A 23,727-nucleotide genomic window follows, 5' to 3' on the forward strand; every position below is an offset into this window, starting at 1 on the left:
TTAAGAGAATTAATGTGGTTTTCTGTTAGGAGTCATTAACATTCTTAAAATCCATTAGCTAGAAAAGTGAAGGTAACCTGTCAATGTGAGGTTAAATAAAGAGATATATAGAGGATGTATAAATAATCAAATTAAAAGTAAATGTTGAATTGTTTAAAAACTATGTGGTAGGTCTGCTACAAATGATTTTGTCCTAGGCTGGATGTTTCGTGTTCTTCTGCTGATGCGAAAACTCTAGGCCTATTCAAAGGTATTTAGCGATAGGCCCGGCGATGGGCTTATAGCATCCAGTATGCTAAAATACCTGCAAAATTTGGCGATAAATCGTGACATTTTGACAGGGGTGGGTGGGCTAGGCACTTAAACTACTAATTTCACCCTGTCATTTCCCACACTTGTGCTACCAACTCTTCATATTTTCCCACACTTGTGCTACCAGGCCCTCGGAAATATACCCGTAAATGCGGCACCTCCCCGTATGGAAATATTTAAGAGTGACCAACCCCCCCCCCCCCCACCTCTCTGTTTACTTTTTCATTTGGATAGTGATTTGCATTTATTATGAGTCTTAATACGACCTTCTTTCTTTTTAGATCAGGAAGAGTAGGCTATTTGTTGTAATTAGATTGTGAATAGTATGTGTAAAGTATTTATTTTAGCATTGTTTATTGTAGATCACATATTGATCTTGATTCAACATCGCATTATTGCATGAAATAAGAACAAAAGAGAAAGAAAGAAAGGCCTGCTATAATGGTGGAGGTATGGTATTCGGAGGTTGTTTTAATTTGTTTACTGAGGATTAAAAAAAAATATATATTTAACCTTCTCATTCCCACATCTACTCCTCTCCACCCCTCCACCCTCTCTTTTTACTGTTGACAATATTGACAGGTACAAATGCCCTGTGGTCCCCTCCCCTGGATCAGCCCCTGGTGATGTTTCATATGAAAACTTGTGATAAAAAAATAATCAGTAATTGAAACATGTAAGATATATAGAACTAGAAAAACCAACAAAAACATAGCATAGTTGCACATTGATAAATAACCCTGTTAAAAATGTTCTTGGCAAAATACTATAAGAACACATCATGTAAAAAGAAAATATAGCTCTATTAGTATTTAAGAGCTTCCAATTGATTTATTTCTGAACCCAATAAAAATAATATTTGTTTTAAATATGACTCTTAGAATACAAGTGATATACATAATACAATAATGAAAACATACCCTGTGCGTTATATAGTAGTCTAGTTGACCAGCGTAGTCCCATATACTAGTTATGTCACTCACTTTTTCTTTTCTTCTTACCATCTTATACATACCATTCTTAAATTTAGCCCAGCTTCCAACATTTCCTTCTACAAAAAATGACAGAAACAAAATCAATATAATAGTGTTACTGATGATATCAACCTACATTTATAAATTTGTTATGCAGATTTAAATGTTATAAAAGCTTTATTAGTCTGTGCCTACCTTCTTTTAACCTTTTATCAACCTTTTCTCCTAAAGCATGTGAACGAATTTGTTCTGATAGCTCAATATCTATACAATGCAAGAAATAGACAATTAGATTAGGAAACCAAGGCATTGTATGGGATGAGAGGAATACAATGATAAGCAATATTTTGAAGATTGAATGTAATTTTCCAATTCTTGGTATCTTAGGTGATTTCAATCACCTCATTGAAAATGTAACACCAAGACGTAATGGTTGTATAGCCAAATGAATTTTGAATTGTTATTTGTTGTATAACCAATGTGTAAATGGCATTATATTATACATTTAAGAATGTATTTATTTAAAAATTAGTATTATTTTATCAAAAATAAATTAATGTTAAAATTATAGCAAAATAATAAATATGTAAAATTTAACATTTTCAGTTGCTTTTCTCACCATTTACATCTTTTATCTTTTTCCATTGACTACAATCCTTCTTTGCTTGAAACACTGTGGTTGTAACGATTCCATCTGTGGATTGTTCTGCAGAATTGAATCTATTATAACATTGTATAGTAAAGTTAAACATTATTGTACGTTTTAGACACATACAAAGTATGTATAAAATGACTAAATCATAAAAGGAGACTGCCTTTAAATATACATTCCAATCATAAAAAAACTGATAAATTTTAAATAAATAGAACATTTATAGTAAGTTAATTAAAAGTAAATTAAAGTGAATAAAATTAATGTTTTTATTATTTAATAAGAATCATAATTTAAAATACTGCAATGTTATCCTTAGTGTATAGTAATTCAAATTAAACATTCCCTTACCAAAGCTGAATGCCTTCGCTTACCATTCACAAAGCCTTTCTTAGCATTCTGATTAAGAGGCTTAAACTATGAATGCCTAAAATCTTAAAATGATCACTATAATGGTTGATGGTTAATACACAGCAAGATACCGTAATATAAACAATATACCATTTTACTTGTTACCTTTCTCCAACCATAGCCTTTACACAGCTAGTCTTGCCAGCACCTTCTTTTCCTAGAAACATACATCTTGAATTCACAACAGACATGCTACCAGTTTTAAGTTCTTCTTTATATATTTTAATAGCTTGTTTACCCCTGGCACGTATCTCTGCAGGAACTAACAATTCTATTATGACAAAAAATAAATTGTTATCTCATTCTGCCTCTGTAGGCCTTAAAAATGCTTGATATTATCAGTATTTTGTTATTAAACAGTAAAATAAATGTCATCCCATATACAGTACAATAGTTCTCGTCAACTTTAATAATACCTCCGGTAAACTTGAACCATGGGAAATAAGAATATTAAATTATGTTCGAGTACCAGCAATACAATAATATTAAAGATGTATTGTCCCCCAAAAACATGAAAAATGAAGATTAATTAAATCAGACTTTGAATATGTTATTTTATAGTTTTAATAAAGATAATCACTTCCGTGGAAAAAAAAATGAAAACAAATAATGTTTTCACTTATAAATTGACAAAATAAATGGTTCAATTCAACCAAAAACCCATTGGCTGGCAGCCAATTTGAACATTTTTTGCTTTAAATTACAGTTTTTTTTTTCCGATCCAATTTTTGGTCAAAGTGGATAACTACTATGTTACATTAAAATGGCATATTCAACAAACATTTTACACACATTTTACAACACATTTTAATACAAATATATTAAACCAACTCTCAATTAATATAATAAAATAGTAGCAACCATGTACATACATATCTATTATGCTATTGATTGGGCTGTATCAAGAGAATTTAGTTTCATTCATTTGTAATGAACCAGAAAAATAAGGTCGGCCAGCTTATAAAAATATTCACCTTACAGTTTGTTTCTGTAGTACAATTTTGTAAAATTTATAGTAGTAGCATTGATAATTTCAAATGACCACCTGTACCACATTAAAGCTTTTGCACTGTGTTTACCTATCTTAGATTAATGCATAATTTATATTTATAAACTTTACTTACTGTCAAAATAGTTTAAAATCACAGTTTTTTCTTTTTTCGTTATGTACATATTTGTTTCTACGATAGATTCAGGTGTCTTTCCTTCCTAAAAACAAAAATATTTACTTAAACAAGCTATTTACAAAGACATATTAATTGATAGACACCCAGATCCAAAACACTACCTCTGTTCTGTAGTAGACAAGATCTATAAATCCAAACGTAAATAGTAATACTATACTAATAATAAGAAAAACTGCTGGCGGACAAACCAACTTTTCTATTTGATGTAGAAGCAATAAAGAGCAGCAATTTTCTATTGTGTGTTAAATTTTTGCCACATACTACACTAACCCATAATGGGAAGTGGGTCTCTTTATCCCATAATATTAGGAGCTTTTAATGTTTGGATTTGATAAATAAATATATGTGCACAGTTGTTTTGACAGAAACCCCTACAATTGTTTATTTGGCTACCACCATAGACCTAACTTTTGTGGTGGTCAAAGTGGTCCCTTAAGAAAGAGGTTGTGGTCCAATATTAATAATATTATTATTAATAACAATAACAATTAACAATTAACAATTAACAATTAACAATTAACAATTAACAAATAACAAATAACAAATAATAAATTTATACAGGATAAAACAATCAGATAACAGTGTATCTGTTTTACATTGTGGTCACTTAAGAAGAGAGGTGTGGTCCTTAAGAGAGGTGGTCGCTTACAAGAGGTGTTCGATTATGAGAAGTAGTCCTTTATGAGAGGAGGTGATCCCTTACAAGAGGTAGTCATCTATGAAAGAGCTCCCCTAAGAGAAATGGTTGCTTAAATAAAATGTCGTTTTAGAAAATTGGTCGCTTATGAGAAGTGGATAGACTGATAGCTAAGTAAAGAGATGCATTTGCACAATTTTACTAACGGTTGTATAAACAAGTATGCTTGTAAGCCCCTTTAAGGTTTTGATTCTGTGTTTTTAGTTCATCCTCTTTAATTTGCTACCTAAAGACCTAGACTTTCTAATGTGGAAATTTCTCAAACATGCCCACTAAGCTTGCGTACACAGGGTCTATGTCAGTAATGCACTATCTTTTTTAATCAGAAATTTTACAATTTCTGAAGTGGGCTTGAGGCTTTGAATCAGGTATTCATGTAGTGGAGGGTTTCCATTGTGGAAAAAATTTTTTTTTTGTGAAAGAAGAATGTGAAGTGATGACGCTGTATTTATCTTATCCTTAAAAATTATTCCATAATTCACATGTGATAAAATAATTTGTTTTAACTATCTTAAATGGTAACGATGTTAATCTCTTTCCAACACAATCACTTTAATGCAAATAAAATATAAAACCCATGTTTTCACAATATATCCTAAACTAATAGTCCATTCATTACAACTTTTGTGGCAAACTCTATGTTTTCATACCAAAATGGCAACATTTAAAGCATTTTAGTGATCAAATTTTATGTACAGTATTACCATGTGAAAAACACAAGTCACGCTTGAGTGATTTTTGTCCAAAAATTCACCCTTTTTTCTGGAAATGTTGGGTGCGGCAAAGACGCCAATTACAACAACAATAATATTAGGGAATTCATGATTCAACATTTCAATTGTTGATGTTTGTTAATTTTAAGTAAAATACATTGTTATTCAGTTTATATTAATCAGCTGTTATAAGTTTAAATAACTGTCTGTCACCTCTCAACAAATCAAATGATACATTGGGAGGTTTTATGAAATCATGTCCAAACTATACAGGGCGCTATAATATTTGGAAAAATACATTAGACCATAAAGGGCGCTACTAAAAATGTAAAGGTTTTGGTATTTATAATAGTAAATATGGGTATGCCAAATGGCGGAAAATACAATATTTCAATTATTAAACAATACATGAATTTTATTACAAACGTTGTGCGGATATTTAGCATATTTTCTTTTTCTTTTTATCTAGAGTTTTAATAGAGATTAGAAATATCAGGATATTTTTCTGTATATTCAAAATTGTTTTCGCCATTATGAGCATAGTTGGGAGGTCTGCTCTTTATAAGTTATTTAACTGAATGATTCAGATTTCAATGTCAATTTCTAGATTGAATTACAAATTGAGAATAATCCTGACATCTGTTACAAAAATAACATTTACTTATGAAACAGATTGAATTTGGACAAAATTGAGCAAAGTTAGAATATGATATTGTTCATTGGATAACAAATTATGGAAAATATTCTTTCTTTCATTCAATTGAGATTCGAGCTGTGCGCATGTGTAGATCAATATTGAAATATGGCTACAGAGTATAATAATAAAGCATAGGTTATTGGATTAAAGGCTCTTATTAAATAACTTATATGAAGCATGGGTGGGTGTGGACGGGCACATAATCTCTACCCACTACCATTACTTCGTGATGTCAAAATATCCGATAGGTCCAATCTCAGCATAAAATATACAACCCACAATCTTCCTATCAGTTTAAAATCGCTGTTAATAGTAGATATTGTCATCTTTGAAGGAATGGTTTTTAAATAGGTCTACCAAAAATCACACAATTTAATAATAAAAATAACTAGACATGAAACTCGTCACTTTGACGAGTTAGTTATCCGCACGACAGACGCCACGTGCACGTCATATGTTAAGGTGGTCCTGTATTTTCGCCTTGTATTATAATTATACAGTATACTGTGTATACAAGGAGACATTAATTCTACATGATACAGAGGGCGGCAAACAACAATTTGCTCACATAAGAGCCTATGCTGGTGTACATTGTACTACTGTATATTATGACATATTAACTGAATTATGGGACCTGCCTTTAATTCAAATATTTAACATGATGACGTCATAAAAAAAAACACAAAGATAGCAATTTCCGAAAAAAATTATCTCAGCAACAACATATTAACGTGTAGAAGAAATTTGAATACGTAAAATGTTGGTGCGCGCACATTTAAATGTGATGAACTTTGACGCAGACGATGACAATTTGACCTTTTCAATTAAACTTGTCATATGATGACTCACAACATCCGATTGGCGAAAAGTTCACATGATTTCGTATCTACAATCCAATAGCTTCCAGAAAACGTTTTAATCGTGATTATCACATTTTATTCTTACGAGCTATTACAGATTAAAATTTACTGTAAAGATGAAATTAATGACCCACGTAATTAAAATTTTTAGGCATGATGACGTTAAAAAAATATTTTTATCTCATGCTAAAGAAAGTTGATTGACCTAGACAATATATAAATGTAGGAGAAATAGGAATACGGATAAGCGTGATGCGCTCCATTGAATGTGATGAGCAATATAAATGAAAGAGACAAAAATCCTATATTTTACATTCATGACGTCACAATGTTTTTTTAGCCTTATCGATGCATGATCCGATATCTACAACTCATCAACTTCTAGATTTTGTAATAAAAATAAACGGTTCACGGTTTACTTTAGAAACTATGACTGTTTAAAAAAAGACATTATTTTGACGATTTTTTAAGCTTTTTCATAAAAAACGCGCACGAATTGTCTAATTCAACGTGTTCGTATGGCGTTATTTAAACTGGAAAAGGTCTAAATTGTTTTCAAAATTACTAGGAAAGGCTTGAAAAATAAAATTCAAGAGAAAAAAAAAGTTTTTAACGCTACGTGCGCACCACGCACGTCCGTGGGAATTTTTGACATGCTCAAAATGACAAGAAACGCGTAAAAAGTTGATTAGAAATAATGACTTTTGGTTTTTAATCTATGATCAATCATTGAAATTCATAAAATTGCGCGTAAGTCACGTTGCGCAACTATGACGTCATTCAAAAATAGGAGGTGCACAACTTCATGTAAATGCCCATGTTGTCAAAGTTATGAAATGTTATGTTTACACATTTTAGAGAAACGCGACTCACAAAAAGGAAGGAAGGAAAGAAGAACTAGATTTGAACTCGTCACTTTGATGAGTTAGTTATCCGCACCACACAAACGCCACGCGCACGTCATACTTTGGAATTTTGCACACGGAAAAAGATTATGGCATTATGACCTGAACTGAAGAATATCATATGGTGTTAGTGCTGAATTCTGTCAATTTTGTGTCATATAGTATATATAGTGCAAATGGTATAATCTGTATACATGTTACATACAGTGTAGAATAGGTGAAATTACGGGACCCCCCGTTTATTCTTATTTTTAACATGGCGACGGTATCAAAATGAAACACTAAGATAGCAACTTCGAAGGACATTACCTCAGCAACCACATATTAACGTGTAGAAGAAATTTGAATACGTTAAATATAGATGCGCGCCCTTTTAAATGTGATGAACTATTACGCAAAATATGAAAATACAACTTTTTTTATTCAACTGGCCATATGATGATGTCACAACATCCGATTGGCAAAATGTTTACCTGAATTTGTATCTACAATCCAATAGCTTTCAGAAAAACGTTTTAATCATGATTATCACGTTTTATTCTGACGAGCTATAACAGATTGAAATTTACTGTAAAGATGAAAATAAGTGACCCACGTTATCTTCATTTTTAGACATGATGACGTCACAAAAATTAAAATATTTTTAACTCATGCGAAGGATAGTTGATTGATAATATATATATAATTTTTATATAATATAGATAATATAAAAATCGGGGTGAAAATGGAAAACAGTTAATTGGAGACGCTATGACGAAAGATACAAAAATCTTATGTTTAATATTCGCATGGCCATACGATGACGTCACAATGTCCGGTTAGCCATATTAAAGCATGATCCGATATCTACAACTCATCAACTTCCAGAATATGTAATAAAAATAACTTTCACAGTTTAGTTTAGAAACTACAACTGTTTAAAAAAGGGCATGATTTTAACGAATTTTTGAACTTTTTCATCAAAAACACGCGCAAATTGTCCAATTCGACGTGCTCGTATGACGTAATTTTAAGTCGAAATGGTTCCATATTTGGTAAAATTACTATAAAAGGCTGGAAAAATATAAATTATGCAAAACATTGACGTATTTCACGCTTTGTGTACACCGCGCACGCAAAAATTTGCGCATGCGTGGGAATTTTTGACATGCTTAAAATGACATGAAACGCGTAGAAAGTTGATTAGAAATTAATTTTGCGCATTTTGAAATTTTAAACGCGCGTAACTTCTTGTAAAACATGCCATTTTTTAATCCACAACAAGTTTGCCCTTGATATGACTTAAATTTTCACAAAGTGTCAAAAAAAATTATGCTTGGTTTTTAATCTGTGATCAATCATTGAAATTCATAATATCGCACGTAAGTCATGTTGCGCAACTCTGACGTATTTAAAAAATACATGCTGCACAACTTCATATAAATGTTCATATGTTGACAAAGTTATGAAATGTTATGTTAACACATTTTAGAGATACAGGAGCCACAAAAAAGTGAAAGAAAGAAAGAAGAAAAACAGTTACAAGGAGTTATCCGCTCAATGCGGATAACTATAAATAATACAGAAAAAAAATATTGATCCAATACAATAACAAGGAGTTATCCGCTCCACCAAGCGGATAACTAATTATTATTATTAATTATATGATGAACCAGATATAAAAAAAGAAAAAAAAAAGAATAGAATAATTTACTAGAGTAGGTGAAAAATTGTTGCCATACAGTATTTCTGAAATTGTCACTCTGTATATTACCTTATTTTGTGATGTCACTGATGCCCCCTTATTTATGAGACAGGTCACCATTTCTAATGTAGGTTGGTAATATTTCAGATTTAAATGTAGTGGAGTGTTTCCATCCTGGAAAGAGGTTATAATCATCAGGTTTTAAAATACTGATTAAAGAAAAAAAATGTTACATTGGTATTCTGTCACATGACAATTTTATTCCTAACTCATTTATAGCAGAAAAAAAAAGAGTTACACTGACTAAGGCTAGTGCCACTCACTTTATACCTCTGTATGAAAATAAATATGTAAATTCCTTTTTTTCTTTTTATTTTGTAAATGTACGACCTCTGATGCATTTTACAAATTATATATTTATACCATATGCATATTTATACTATGTTATACAATGTTGTCTTTTTTTTAATGATACTTTTTTATGAAAGTTGTAATTTACAAAAATATCCCAAAGTGAAAATAATTTTAGATCAGGAATATATGCCTTTCTCAGTTCCAATATAAAAAAACAATATATATATATTTTTGTTGATTTTTTAAAATACAATATTGGAGGTTGCACTGATATGTTATACAGTATCATTAATTGATAAAAAGTGTTACTGTAATAGTAGACCAAAATAATAAATATTTTGTCATTATCACTGGCAAGCCCAATACACTATACTGTAATGTGACCATTAACAAGTCAGAACTATATTTGATCTTGATCTACCTAAAAAAATAATTGATTTTGAATGAAGGTTGGTAGTAGACATTAGGATAAAACAACATTTGTATTTGTATGGTCTCTTTCTTGATAAAAATAGTTTCTATAATATTGCACTGAAAGAGTTTGTCTTCACTGCACAACATAGAAACATTGTAAGATGTTTTATTCTTTAATCCGTTCATCTTGTTTAGTTTCACAAATATAAACCACGACGACAACAACAAAATTACAACTAAAATTATAAATCAAATGATAATAGAGAAATGATATGATCACATAAAATCAAACTTTACTTTAAAGTGTATGAATCTCAACTGCAGCAGCAGATATCAAATGATCTGATCATATAAATTACTAGCATCAGCACCCATCTTTGTGTGAGCCCTACTGACGAACAGATTTCAAGGTTGACGTAGTTAAACTTAAAAATGCAAGAGTTGCAATTGAAATCTCATTTTCTATGTTTAAAGTAGGCTATGCATGAATGTTTACGGTCAGTAACTTTCATTGTAACAAAAATAAATACAGAATATTTTACACTACTATTTTAAATACACTTTAGGTATATCGTCCGTAATCTGAAGTTAAAAAAGCAAGTACACTTTATTTATGAATTCGAAAGTATTGCTAGAACATATTGAATTGAAAAGAATTTTGAAAATTATGGTACGTCCGTAGATATGCAAATATTATTAATATTATTATTTAAATTAATAATTAATAATTAGACTCTGGATTGAGGGAAAGCAGTTCGATTCACTGGAATCCTTAAAAACCCAATTCATTAACAGGTTTAGTAAAAACAAATCAATCTATGCGCACATAAGAGAATACGATTCAATTACTTACACCACTGGCGACAACGCCGAAAAACACTTAACCAAAATCAAACAAACCGCAGACAGAATTGGATACGCTGACCAGCAGATAAAGAATACGTTTATTTTGACCCTTCCACCAAAATGTAGAGCAGCTGTAGCCATGTCCACCCCAATCGATACCACTATTGACAATATCGTAAATAGCACACAAAATTACCTTGACCTTTCCGTAGATGATTCCCCACGGGAAGTTTCATTCAACATCAACAAGGAAACAGATAATAGTCTCGAATCGCTCCAACATGAGATAAATTCTCTTAAGTTAGATATAGCCACAACAAAACGATCCCTTAATGATGATACTCGACGCTCACGTTCCCCCACCCGAAATTATACCCCAAGACGAAACCGAAGCCCAAGCCCCTACAAACCCCGATTCCAGACCCCACCGACCCCAAGATATAGACAACCTCCCCCAACCTGTTATTACTGCGGGAAACCAGGCCACATAGCAAGGCACTGCCGATAACAAAACCGTTCTTACGGAAATTATCCCCCGCCATACCCATACCAACAGTCAAACAATTACTACCCTAGCCACCAGCAGGATTTTTAAAAAGGGGACTAGATGCCGCCTATAATCTGGCCCCCCATACTAAATACGACAATTTTAAGGCAAAATACTTAGGGAATTCAGATAATATTGATTTGTTACTTAACGACAGACATTACGTTAAAGGAAATTTACCAGATGGTAGAAATGTTTTAACTTTATTTGACAGTGGTTCAACTAGAACTATAATCTCACAATCGTACGTTAATTCCTCACTTTATTTATCGCGTCTAAAGCCAGTTAAAGTGAACACTAAATTTCGATTAGGTAACGGTGACTTCTTATATGCCAACCACTTAGTGCAATTCGAATTATTTATCCAAGGACACAAATTTAAAATTTCAGCATTAATCGTTAAAAATTTGACAGGTATTGACCTGATACTTGGAACCGAAACATTGTCTGAACTCGACGGTACTTTAAATTTTAAGGAAAACACATTTCGCATTAGACCAAATATTTTTAGCTTTCGTCCAGATTTTTCTTAAACCCGGTGATACTAAAACAGTTAAATTAAAAGGAAGGGTTCCCGCCTTCGTACGCAATTCCGATGTTGTCCTACATGCAACTACCCATATTTCAAAACTTTGTCCATCAGATAACAACACAAACAGAAACATATCACTTAATACACATCAACCTATCGCGAGCCTTCAATTAACCAACCTTGTAAGAGTTACTAATGACCTACCAATAGATAGAATAAAGTTGACCAATGACAACGCAAACAAGTACCCACATTTAGAACGTACAGACCCATTGCTATCTTTAACCGAGGAAGAAATAATCAGAAAACAAGTTGATTTAACAGACAGCGTTTTAACACATAGAGCAAAAGAAGATTTGTATAAAACATTACAACAAAACAGAAACGCATTTTCACTATATGGGGAACTATCTAGCTGCCCAAACTTCAAAGCTGACATACACCTCTCTAACGATGAACCATTTTTTATTCGACCATACTTCGCGACAGACAAAGACAAACATGTTATTGAGGCCGAATTGAACAAATTAGTCAAACTAGGAATCCTAGCAGTAGGACACCAATCGTATACTTCCCCTGTCCTTCTTGTTTCAAAGAAAAATTCAAAAGATAAAAGAGTTGTCACAGACTTTCGCTATCTAAATTCCAGGATAAAACGTATTAATCGTCCATTCCCATTATTAGCCGAAACTTTGAAAACAATAGGTAACGCTAATGCACAGATTCTTAGCGTAATTGATTTGAAATCAGCGTTCCACTGTGTACCATTAGCCGAACATGCCCAACAATACACAGGTATAGCTTCATATCATGGTGGAAAGCATTATTATTATAAGAGATTAGCACAAGGATTAAACGTTTCGCCAGGTATATTTCAAGCAAAAATTGACGAAATTTTAAATGAAATCCCAAATTCTAGAGAATTCTGTATCGCTTATCACGATGATATTATTTTATTTAGCCAAGACAAATTTGCTCATAAGCAGCACCTCGTTTCCGTCTTACAAGCCCTACAATTAAATGGTTTTAGAATTTGTCCAAAGAAATGTAAGTTATTCAAGAATAAAGTGCAATATATGGGACACACTATCCTGATTAATTCTTCAGGACACGCATGTATCACACCATTAGGCGACAGGTGTGCAGCTATCCGAAATTTGCCAGTCTCACAAACCCATAAAGAAACTAAACGATTTATTGGTGCAGTAAATTATGTATCCCATTTTTTCCCTCAAATACAATCAATTTTACGTCCGTTACACACACTCGCAAGTAAACGCCGAAAATTTGTTTGGTCTACTGAACACCAGAAAGCATTTGACGAAATGGTTAAACCACCAACTCTTCAAATGCCTAGAAAACAAGGTAGATTTACGCTATATAGCGACACTTCAAGAACTGCAACAGGTTCATATTTAACATAAACAGTAAACGGTAAAGAACACATAATAGGTTATTATTCCAAAATCTTACCACAAGCCTGTGAACGATATAGCGTCACAGAATTAGAGTTATTTGGACTTTACATCAATGTTTCAGCATTTCGACACTTACTAAAGGGTTGCGAATTTGATGCATTCGTAGAACACTCAGCAATTGTACAAATTTGGAATTCAAAAGATCAGCCATGTACACCCCATTTACAGAAACTAATATTACGATTGTCCGGATACATTTTCCAAATTGGTTATAAGAAAGGAACTGAATTAGTTTTAGCAGATTTTCTCTCCCGAGCCCCTCGTGATGACGACTCCGAAATTGATCAAGTTGTACCCATTGCATTTAATATTACAGAGACTGAATCTTTTAACCCGATTACAAACACATCTACTAGTAGCAGACCAGTAACAAGGTCTTACGCCAAGAAAATGGGAATAAATATACCTGACCTACATAAACCCAAACCCAAACAAACACCTGTCATTAATCAAAATCCAGTGACAACAAACACGCGACCTACATCTCAACCTACCGCTACACCACAGATAATCACGAGACAACAAACAAACGCACATCGATCACCGCCTATCATAACGCCACCTATCGTAACGCCACCCCCAATACGTAACGTAAACATTCGACAACCTCCAGAGGAACGACTAGTAGACAAAAATAAGCAAAGCAAAGACACTACACATTGAAATGTACCAGTTGAATTGTATACATCGCCCAAACCACTAGTACCCAACAAAACTGAATTTAAATCAGCACACATCCCAAAACAACAAGACTTAGATAGATTAATGGATGTTATTGAAAGAAAGATAATTAGAGATTTTAACCTCCCAGTAGATGTTACACAATTACGTGTTGAACAAGAAACTTCACCATTTTTTAAGCCAGTTTACGATTATTTAGCTCATGATATCCTTCCAGCTGATAAGAAAGCAGCTCGTGCAGTTCAGAATAAGTCAGAGCAGTACATATTGTGCAACGGTTTACTATTCCGTTTATTTTTCCAAAATAAAGGTGGAGAATTTGTATTGCAATTAGCTGTTCCTGAAAACCTAGCCGAGACTGTTATTTCTCAGTATCACGACAATTTGTTAAGTAGCCACTAAGGTACAATGCGTACTTACCTTACTATTAGGAAATTATTTTACATGCCCCTTATGTTCGAGAAAGTCAACAATTATACCCAAGCGTGTCTCAGATGTCAACAATTTCGTCCCAAAACCGATAAATTACGTCCTTTACACGATCGAGTACCAGCAACTTACCGTCCCTTTCACACACTCAGTCTAGATTTTAAGAGTATGCCAACTTCACCTTCAGGTTTTAAACATATTATGGTAGTATGTGATGAAATTACTAGATTTTTGATTTGTGTACCTTTGAAATCCATTGATGCCGAAACAATTTGCGAAGCACTAATTCAAAAGGTAATCAGTATTTTTGGACCCCCATCTCGTCTTATTTCAGATGCAGCCACCTCCCTTACAGGAAAATTATTAACACTATTATGTAACACCCTTAATATTGATAGGAAAATCATCAGCGTCCACAATCACTGTAGTTTACAAGTTGAACGTCATATCCGCACCGTATCGGACCTGTTAAAGGTCAACCTTAACCAATTCGGAACAGATTGGGTTAGATTTGTATCAACAACATGTATATAACTCGTTTTCATCCCCACATCTAGGAAACCACTCCCCTTACGAATTAGTTTTTGGCCGCCAACCTCCAAGTTTGACCTCATTAGCATTTAACCCTATTTCAGGATTGTCTCATTCCTATGAAGAATACTTTGAACATCTCAAGAAGAAATTTCAAAACATTTCACAGACAATGCTACAATTACAGCGAACACAACAAAACGTCCAAAACTCAAAGATTTCCCAACGCTTAGAAAAAAGTCCAATTTACTCAGTATGACAACTCGTATATTTATACAAGCCAACATCATCATCACTAACGGCAAATTCAAAGAAAATCGCCGCAGAATGGGTCGGACCATTAGTAATTCATGAAGTACTAGACAGAACACACTACATCCTAGCAACGATTAAAGGAGAAATACTTCGCGACGTATTCAATTATAACAGACTGAAACACTGTTTTATGAGAACGCCTAAAGAACGCAAAAATTTTACACATCTACAAAAACTTAAACAATTGTTGAATGAACCCACTGATGATAATAACGAGAAAATCCAAAACACCATTAATGTAGTAAATGACGAAACCAATGTTGAATTTGTCGACGAACATGATAGGACACCAGCCCAATTGCAATCAGATACCCTTACACATCCAACTAAAGTAGAACCCCTTAACTTACAACCTTACATTGACTGTGTAGAGAATAACATGGGATTAGCAGCCCCATTCCAAATGAAAGAGGAACAAATTAAGGAACAAACTAATTTAATTATGACAGCACCTAATGATTCAAATATGACATTAAACCGAGGTAGATTTAAAGCAGGACATTTCCAAGTTTTAGTTTCATATTCTAAACCGACTTCAGCCAAACGCAACACTGATAAAACAAAACACGAATCTAATGATCGCAAATTTTGGTGGAATATTGACAGATATAACGATACATATAAATTGATTAAAGAGATCATTAATGATAAACAGATATCGATAAGTGGATCGCCAAAACGATTCATAAAACGTTTGTATAATGCAACAAGTTACTGATTAAATTTTTTTTGCAAGATTATTTTTAAATTACGACATTTGCTAAATTAATGATAGCATAGTCTACGTATTTGATGAGATTTGTTTATAAATAATAATGTTATTTCAGTTAAAAGAGAATTAAAATTATGATTAAGTATTGATTTTGTAACGAGTTTTTTGATAAAGATTAATTTTGAATTTTGATGATCGATATATTGAGATATTGAAAAGAACGACAAGCATTTTGTAACAAATATTTTGTTTAACCTTTGAGTCGTTCCCTTTGAAAAAAAATTTACCGTCGTTTACCAGTGTTGAACAACGGTAAACAACGTCGTACTAATCACCAAGGTTAATCACCTACTTACATGTTTTAATGGGTCTCATGACGGACTTTTAATTGGTTGCTGAAGGCAATCTATTAGTTGGCTTGTTTAACAATCACCAACTTACTAAATAGCTCCACCCTTCAAATATATAGACCAATGGCAAAGTCCGGTTTTAATTGAGGGTTGAAGACAAGTGTATTTAGTGACGTGACACGTGTCCTCTTCCTCCTAGTTTTTATCAGATAGTTTTCTTGAAGACAACAAAGCCCTCTATAGCCCAGTTGATGGTATAATAAAAATATATAAAAAATAGAATAACGCAAAAGGTAAGCCTATTTGAACTTGGCCAAATCAGGAGTGCAGTTTATTTAATTATTCGCTGATATAATACGATAGGTAAAAATACAAATGATGGAGATAGGCCTACACAAAAAATTTTAATTATGTCCACTAAATACTATTCTAGTGTATAAGATTTTTTATTCGGTGATATTTACTGCCATATCACATGGTTTAGATGGGTGAAATTTCCGAATTTATCTATAAACGAAGTTCTCAAAACGATGTAAATATATTTACATAATGCATATAAAACGGTGGTATAAATAATTGTAAAGTGAAAATAGCGTGTCCGGTATTTTTTATTCGGACCCGTTAGCTGTTCTTGTTCACGAGGGTAAACGACGGTAAACTACGGTGTTATTGAATGTTAGGCCTAACTATAAAAACAACGGTGATATTTACTGCCGTATCACAATGGTTTAGATGGGTGAAATTTCCGAATTTATCTATGAACGAAGTTCTCAAAACGATGTAAATATATTTACATAATGTATGTATATAAAACGGTGGTTTAAATGATTGTAAAGTGAAAATAGCGTGTCCAGTATTTTTTATTCGGACCCGTTAGCTGTTCTTGTTCACGAGGGTAAACGATGGTAAACTGTATTATTGAATGTTAGGCCTAACTATAAAAACAACGGTGATATTTACTGCCGTATCACATGGTTTAGATGGGTGAAATTTCCGAATTTATCTATGAACAAAGTTCTCAAAACGATATAAATATATTTACATAATGTATGTATATAAAACGGTGGTTTAAATGATTGTAAAGTGAAAATAGCGTGTCCGGTATTTTTTATTCGGACCCGTTAGCTGTTTTTGTTCACGAGGGTAAACGACGGTAAACTACGGTGTTATTGAGTGTTAGGCCTAACTAAAAAAACAACGGTGATATTTACTGCCGTATCACATGGTTTAGATGGGTGAAATTTCCGAATTTATCTATATGAACGAAGTTCTCAAAACAGTATTTACTATTGGGAACGAAGAGATGTTCGTTTGTAAAATTAAACTAAAAAAACTGTATGCTAGTAATGCGACAATTGTTTTGTACTTCTTTAAGGCTCCATTGTAGGCCTAATGACGGTAAACTACAACAAAAAAACAACAGTGATAGTTAATGTCGTATCACATTTGGTTTAGATGAATGAAATTGTCGAATTTATCAAATTAGGTAATGAATGACATAATATGGGTCGATTGTGTGATCAAAGCGGAATTGACGGGTGTGTGTGTAGGTGGTTTAAGAGTATTGCCTATCATACAATCCTTACCTCTTCAATTTAAAATACATTTTATTCTTTATACTAACTATTCTATTTGATTTTCAAAGAAATTTGAAGTCATTGAAAAAATATGTTTTATTACATTTGCAATTACCATAAAATATATAAAAACGGTGGTATATAAATGATGTGGTATAAATGAGGTGAAAATAGCGTGTTCGTATTTTTTATCCGGAAATGACCAGATTGTTATATACCTTAGGTCCATGGTTGTCATGAGGGTAAACAACGGTAAACTACGGTGTTATTGATAGTTAACTATAAAAAAACAACGATGATATTTACAGTCTTATCACTTGGTTTAGATGAGTGAAATTTCCAAATTTATCTATGAACGAAGTTACTCAAAACATCCCTTCGTTTAGTAGAACTTAAAGTTAAGCTAAAGTATAATGCCTGAACAAGTGTTGAGTGTTCATATACTTCTCCTGAGCAACGCATTTACAAGTTGAAGTAAAATGCTAATGAAATAATTATAATAAATAAATAATATTTTGTTCCTTTCATTTTCAGGCTCATAAAAGATAGGCCTACCGCTATAAAAATGCGGTTTAACCAGGGAAGAGTGTGCACTCTTCCCTGGGTAAACCGAATTGTACAATTAACCAAACAATTCGGTGATATGTATTTCATGCGTTCCGGACCAAATCGTCCGAGGGCCGATTTATTATATTTATTTCGTATATAATAATTTTTATTTAATATTCACGTTTAAATATATATATTTTTTAAATTTATTTCAGTTTAGATCATAGGACTCTTAATTCATGTTTATTTACTTTATTGCAGTCCCTGACCAATTCATCTCTTTTTTATATTATGGTTTGTTGGTCAAATAAATAAATAAATGAAATGAAACACTGATATTAAGTTAACATTAAGAGAATAATGAGAGAACTTACGACTGTAGTTATTTTATTTGATCATCAATGGCAACACAATCTGCAATAACCATAGAGTAATAACAGATTGTATTTAGAAATAAACAATGCTATACGCCTAATAAAGCAATTCCAAAGGCGGCTGATAATGGGGAAATAACTATCATGCAAACATACAGTCGTGTTTAATTGCAAACATGAATTGTAGAATTCTTTCTGGCAATTTGATTTAACACATTTGCTTATTTTATCTCCTTACTTTGAGATCCAGTCATAAGCATTGCCATTTTTTCTCAGTGTAATTTGCCTTTTCATTTTTCTACGGCATAGTTCAAAATCAATCAATCGTGATGATTTAAAACGACTTTTTAATTAATGTTTTTTTAAATTTTCATCTTTCCGTTGCGTTTGTAGATCCGGCTGCCGGATTACATCATAAACTGTTATTTAAGGGTTATTTTTGTTGTAATTTCGAGGAACTAATAAAGATTTTTCACTCGGCCCAGTCGCGACGCGACGACGGTCAAGGCCTACAGCCAATTACGCTTACAAATTGTAGTAGACTACAGAGGCCTACTAATATTAATTAAACTTGGGACCTGTTAGCTGTTCTTGTTCACGAGGGTAAACGACGGTAAACTACGGTGTTATTGAGTGTTAGGCCTAACTATAAAAACAACGGTGATATTTACTGCCGTATCACATGGTTTGGATGAGTAAGATTTCCGAATTTATCCAAGAACGAAGTTCTCAAAACAGTATTTACTATTGGGAACGAAGAGATGTTCGTTTGTAAAATTACACTCAGAACAAGTTTAAGTAAAACTTAAGCTATAGAAAGTAATGTCTGAATAAGTGTTGAGTGTTCATATAAAATTTAACCCTATGATTTTTTATGAATACATTTTTTCCATTTATATCTTTCTGTTTGGTTTTATTCATTTGAATGTATCTGTTTTTACAATGTATAATAATAATATAGTTTATAGGTCAGTAGAGAAGAATGCAGCTTATTCCAAATGGGTCAAAGTGACCACTGTTGGGAAGTCAGGAATGTGTTTTTGCCAGTTGCTAGGCAACTAAGGTGATTATCTTCATTATGATGATGATTATACCTCACTTCAACTTGTGCCTGCTGCTCACAAGAAATATCTATACATCATGTTTAACAACTTTAAAGCAGGGCCCTGTTTAAAGGATGTCACCTTTTTTCATATTTTGGCTCTTTTCTTAAAGATAAAAAAAGTCATATTTTCATCTCTTGCGTTATAGTTCATCACATTTAAAAGAGCGTGCATCTATATTTTACGTATTCAAATTTCTTCTACACGTTAATATGTTGTTGCTGAGATAATTTCCTTCCAAAATTCCTATCTTTGTGTTTCATTTTGATACCGTCGCCATGTTAAAAATAGGAATAAATGACGGGTCCCGTAATTTTACCTATTCTGCACTGTATGTAATAATATGTATACAGAATATACTTGTAACAACATATTATATTCTTCAGATCAGGTCATAATGCCATAATCTTTCTCTGTGTGCCAAACTCCAACGTATGACGTGCACATGGCGTTTATCGTGCGGATAACTAACTCGTCGAGTTCATGTCTAGTTTTATTTGTATCTCCTTTGAGATCCAGTCATCAGCATTGCCATTTTTTCTAAGTGTAATTTGCCTTTTCATTTTTCTACAGCATAGTTCAAAATCATCCAATTTAATTTTTGATATAAAACGGCTTTTTTAATTAATGTTTTTTTAAATTTTTATATTTCCCTTGCGTTTGTAGATCCGGCCGCCGGATTACATCATACACTTTTTGTTATTAATGCGAGGAACTAAAGTAAAGATTTTTTACTCGGCCGTCGACCCAGTCGCGACGCGACGACGGTCAAACATTGTTCATGTTACTGTTAGGTACATTAATACTCTGTCTACACTATCAAACTAGTTTGACAAAAAAAAATGTGATGTGCCCAAATATGGTAGTGATATGACATCATTATGTCCATATATGGGCACATCACATTTTTTTGTCACATAAAGTTTGATAGTGTAGACAGACCTTAACGCGGTAGGCCGAATATTTACCGTAACGGTCTGGTCTACTGTATGCATGTAATTCATAGCTAATTTACATACAACGAGTTTAGCCTGAGAGCTATTTGTAGAGTTGACCAAGGACATGCTCTACACAGTTTTCAATGTTATTGTAGGATTATTTATTGTACAAATCCTATACATGATACAGTACCTATATACAGTAAATATCACGGTCTGAAATCATGGCCTCCTACATGTATTAAATAACATTAATACTGTACTGTATATTAAATCTCTCGGCCTTGGCTAGCTTGGCATAATAATAATAATAATAATTTATTCGGAAAACGCTTTTTGAACAGCGGCACACATAATAATGGTGCATTCTTAACACAATTAAACATACAATATATATATTTTATATTTTGCTTAATTTAACATATCTGTTATTTTCTATTTGTCAAGGATGTTTAGTCTTATGTAATTAATTTTATTTTGTTGGTTTTTCTTTTAATTTACTGTTATTGTTGTATATTGTATCTGTTCTGAGGGTCCCAAATGATCAACAAATGCTGGATGGATCACCCTCATTAAATATGGTTAAAATAAAAATAAACAATATAAAAATATATGAGTATAAAAATATAATAACGGAAGTTCGATAAAACCAAGTTAAAAATAAACTGTAATACTAATACCAATTAAATGCAACCCACATACATAACCTTGGACACTAAATTAGCATATCAATTAGTATATGAACAAAGGAATATACAGTACTTAGAAACTATGTTAATATATACACACTCTTGATACACAGTGTCTACCAGCAAAAAAAAAAAAAGAAACAATAGGAACCCAAATTATGGGACATCAATAAACAGGAAAGCATAGATTAGGTTAATTCAGCTGAATAGAATTATTCGATGACTGTAAACAGAATTGATAAAACTACAGTGAGATAGTGGAATATAGAGTAATAATACTAGCCTCGTTTTCAATATTAAAATGCTGATGAGATGTATCAAGTTACAGTGACTAAAAGCTTGTATAGTAGAGTAGACCAGTAGCGTACAGCGCGTTTGTCTGGCGGTGCCCTTTTGTACGAATTTTAGAACTATATTTAGAAGTTCGCCCAGTTCACAAGCGTCGATCTGGGTCACGCTACTGCACATCCATCCAGGGACCATACCATACCATAGTTACTTTTAAAATTCTGCCCACTGTCACTTTCGTTGTGTTTACAACTCCAATGACTAGAATAAAGCCTGTCGTATACTATTGATAACATTTCGCCCGCTCATACAAAAAAAAAGTTTACGCAAACGATTTTTTTTTATTTACGAATACGCCACTTGGCCATTTCATGCGTGGCCGGGTACATTGTACTTTGTTCGCGGATATTTTATTTACCCTTTGGATTTTTATAGTAAATGTTTTTTCTGCCACTATATTAAAATGTTGATCGCATTTAATTGTATATTCTGTAAACGGGAAGGTATAAAACTAAATTAGTTTTATTATACAGTACCCACTACTGACGTCCATAACGTTATAGAAGTAGAGGGCTGAGAAGAGAATATTTTTGTTCATCATAGTTTTTTTTGTATTTCCGTGTAGTAGGCCTACCCTATCGGACGTTCCGAACTTTGAAGTAACAGTTCTGCAAATTAACTTTGTGTTCAATATTTATTAAAGCAGCTTCATTTTTTGTCAATTTTTTTATAGTTAATTGGTAGGCTAATACTTAATTTGCATTAATTGATTATATTTATTAGAAAATGTATTACCGTACCGGAATTACCCTGACGTTTGCATGGGTTTGCATTAAACCATGGAGAAATTCTCCATGATTGAACGCAAACAATATTCATATATTTTTCATTATAGGTTTAACTGTTGAACTCTTTAGACTTAACGACACATCGATTGACCTGACCTAGGCTGGTCATCAGTCATCGCAATTACCCAAATGTGTTTATGACTTAGGCCTTCAGGTTGATCGTAACATTTGCTAATTAAATGACATCATCTTGTATATAGGCCGGTCACTATAATACACCAATCAGAAGCTTACAGTTTAGAAGCTCTGATTTCGTCAATGGTGTTTGATAATTTCCCTAAGTTTATAATGGAACATGCTAAATTTATTGTTTTAACATTTTGGGTTTCAGATGTCAAGGTAACACATGGATTAAACCATGGAGAAATAAGATTTCTCCATGATTAAACATAGCAGTTAATGATGAATCCTTGTTACTTTGTATACTGTATATTTAGTTACAATCAATATTTAAAAGTTTATAATTAACTAAAAGAGTTTTTAAAACTTTAATTTTCATTCACTGTAAATTTTTATATTCTCAATAAATGCAGTCGTATAAAATGTTGATGGGTCGCTAACATGTTATTACCTATAGATATTTCTGATATACAAAATAACTGATAGATTAACATCTACAGATTTACATTGCATAAGATACCTTTGTTGCGTTTAGGGTAGATGCAAACAAATACATAAACAATCCTCATTACCTATATGGATATTTTGAAAGAAGAGAGACCCAAAACAAATTTAAATATTGACGTTATTGGAGGTCACTGTTTTAAAGATTTTTCAAAAACACAGACTTCAACAAAAACTTGTGATTTTGTTCCTTACAAACTTGGATTGGTTTACAATTGTTTTTATAAATCATTAAAGTGTGAATAAAAATAAAATGTGATTCCAATTTTAACCATACATAATTAGATGTATCACTTTTAGATTTATCCAATTTTATATTCCCAGCCGCTGACTCACTATAATCAACCACTTATTCATCTATATACACCTATCGCCAAAACATTTTTATTGAACAGGTCTCACAGACTACTGTAGGCATACATTGGTATATATCTCGTACACTCTCTTTTCTTTCCT

At 32.5% G+C, this 23,727-nt stretch overlaps 1 protein-coding gene across 1 annotated transcript in view; it reads right to left on the reverse strand.

Annotated features, from left to right (window-relative positions):
- Nucleotides 1–23,727, reverse strand: part of LOC144835073 (uncharacterized) — a 66,799-nt gene that overhangs the window by 14,769 nt on the left and 28,303 nt on the right. Inside the window, exons 2-7 of the mRNA XM_078690097.1 lie at nt 9,162–9,266; nt 3,474–3,558; nt 2,455–2,620; nt 1,906–2,006; nt 1,482–1,550; nt 1,233–1,363 (exon numbers count right to left, since the gene is read on the reverse strand). Of these exons, the coding sequence (XP_078546223.1) occupies nt 1,233–1,363; nt 1,482–1,550; nt 1,906–2,006; nt 2,455–2,620; nt 3,474–3,558; nt 9,162–9,212 (603 nt within the window). The 5' untranslated portion in view covers nt 9,213–9,266. The remainder of the gene's footprint in view (nt 1–1,232; nt 1,364–1,481; nt 1,551–1,905; nt 2,007–2,454; nt 2,621–3,473; nt 3,559–9,161; nt 9,267–23,727) is intronic.

Source organism: Antedon bifida, chromosome 2, assembly GCF_963402885.1.
Source record: "Antedon bifida chromosome 2, ecAntBifi1.1, whole genome shotgun sequence".
In the NCBI taxonomy this organism is placed as follows: Eukaryota; Metazoa; Echinodermata; class Crinoidea; order Comatulida; family Antedonidae; genus Antedon; species Antedon bifida.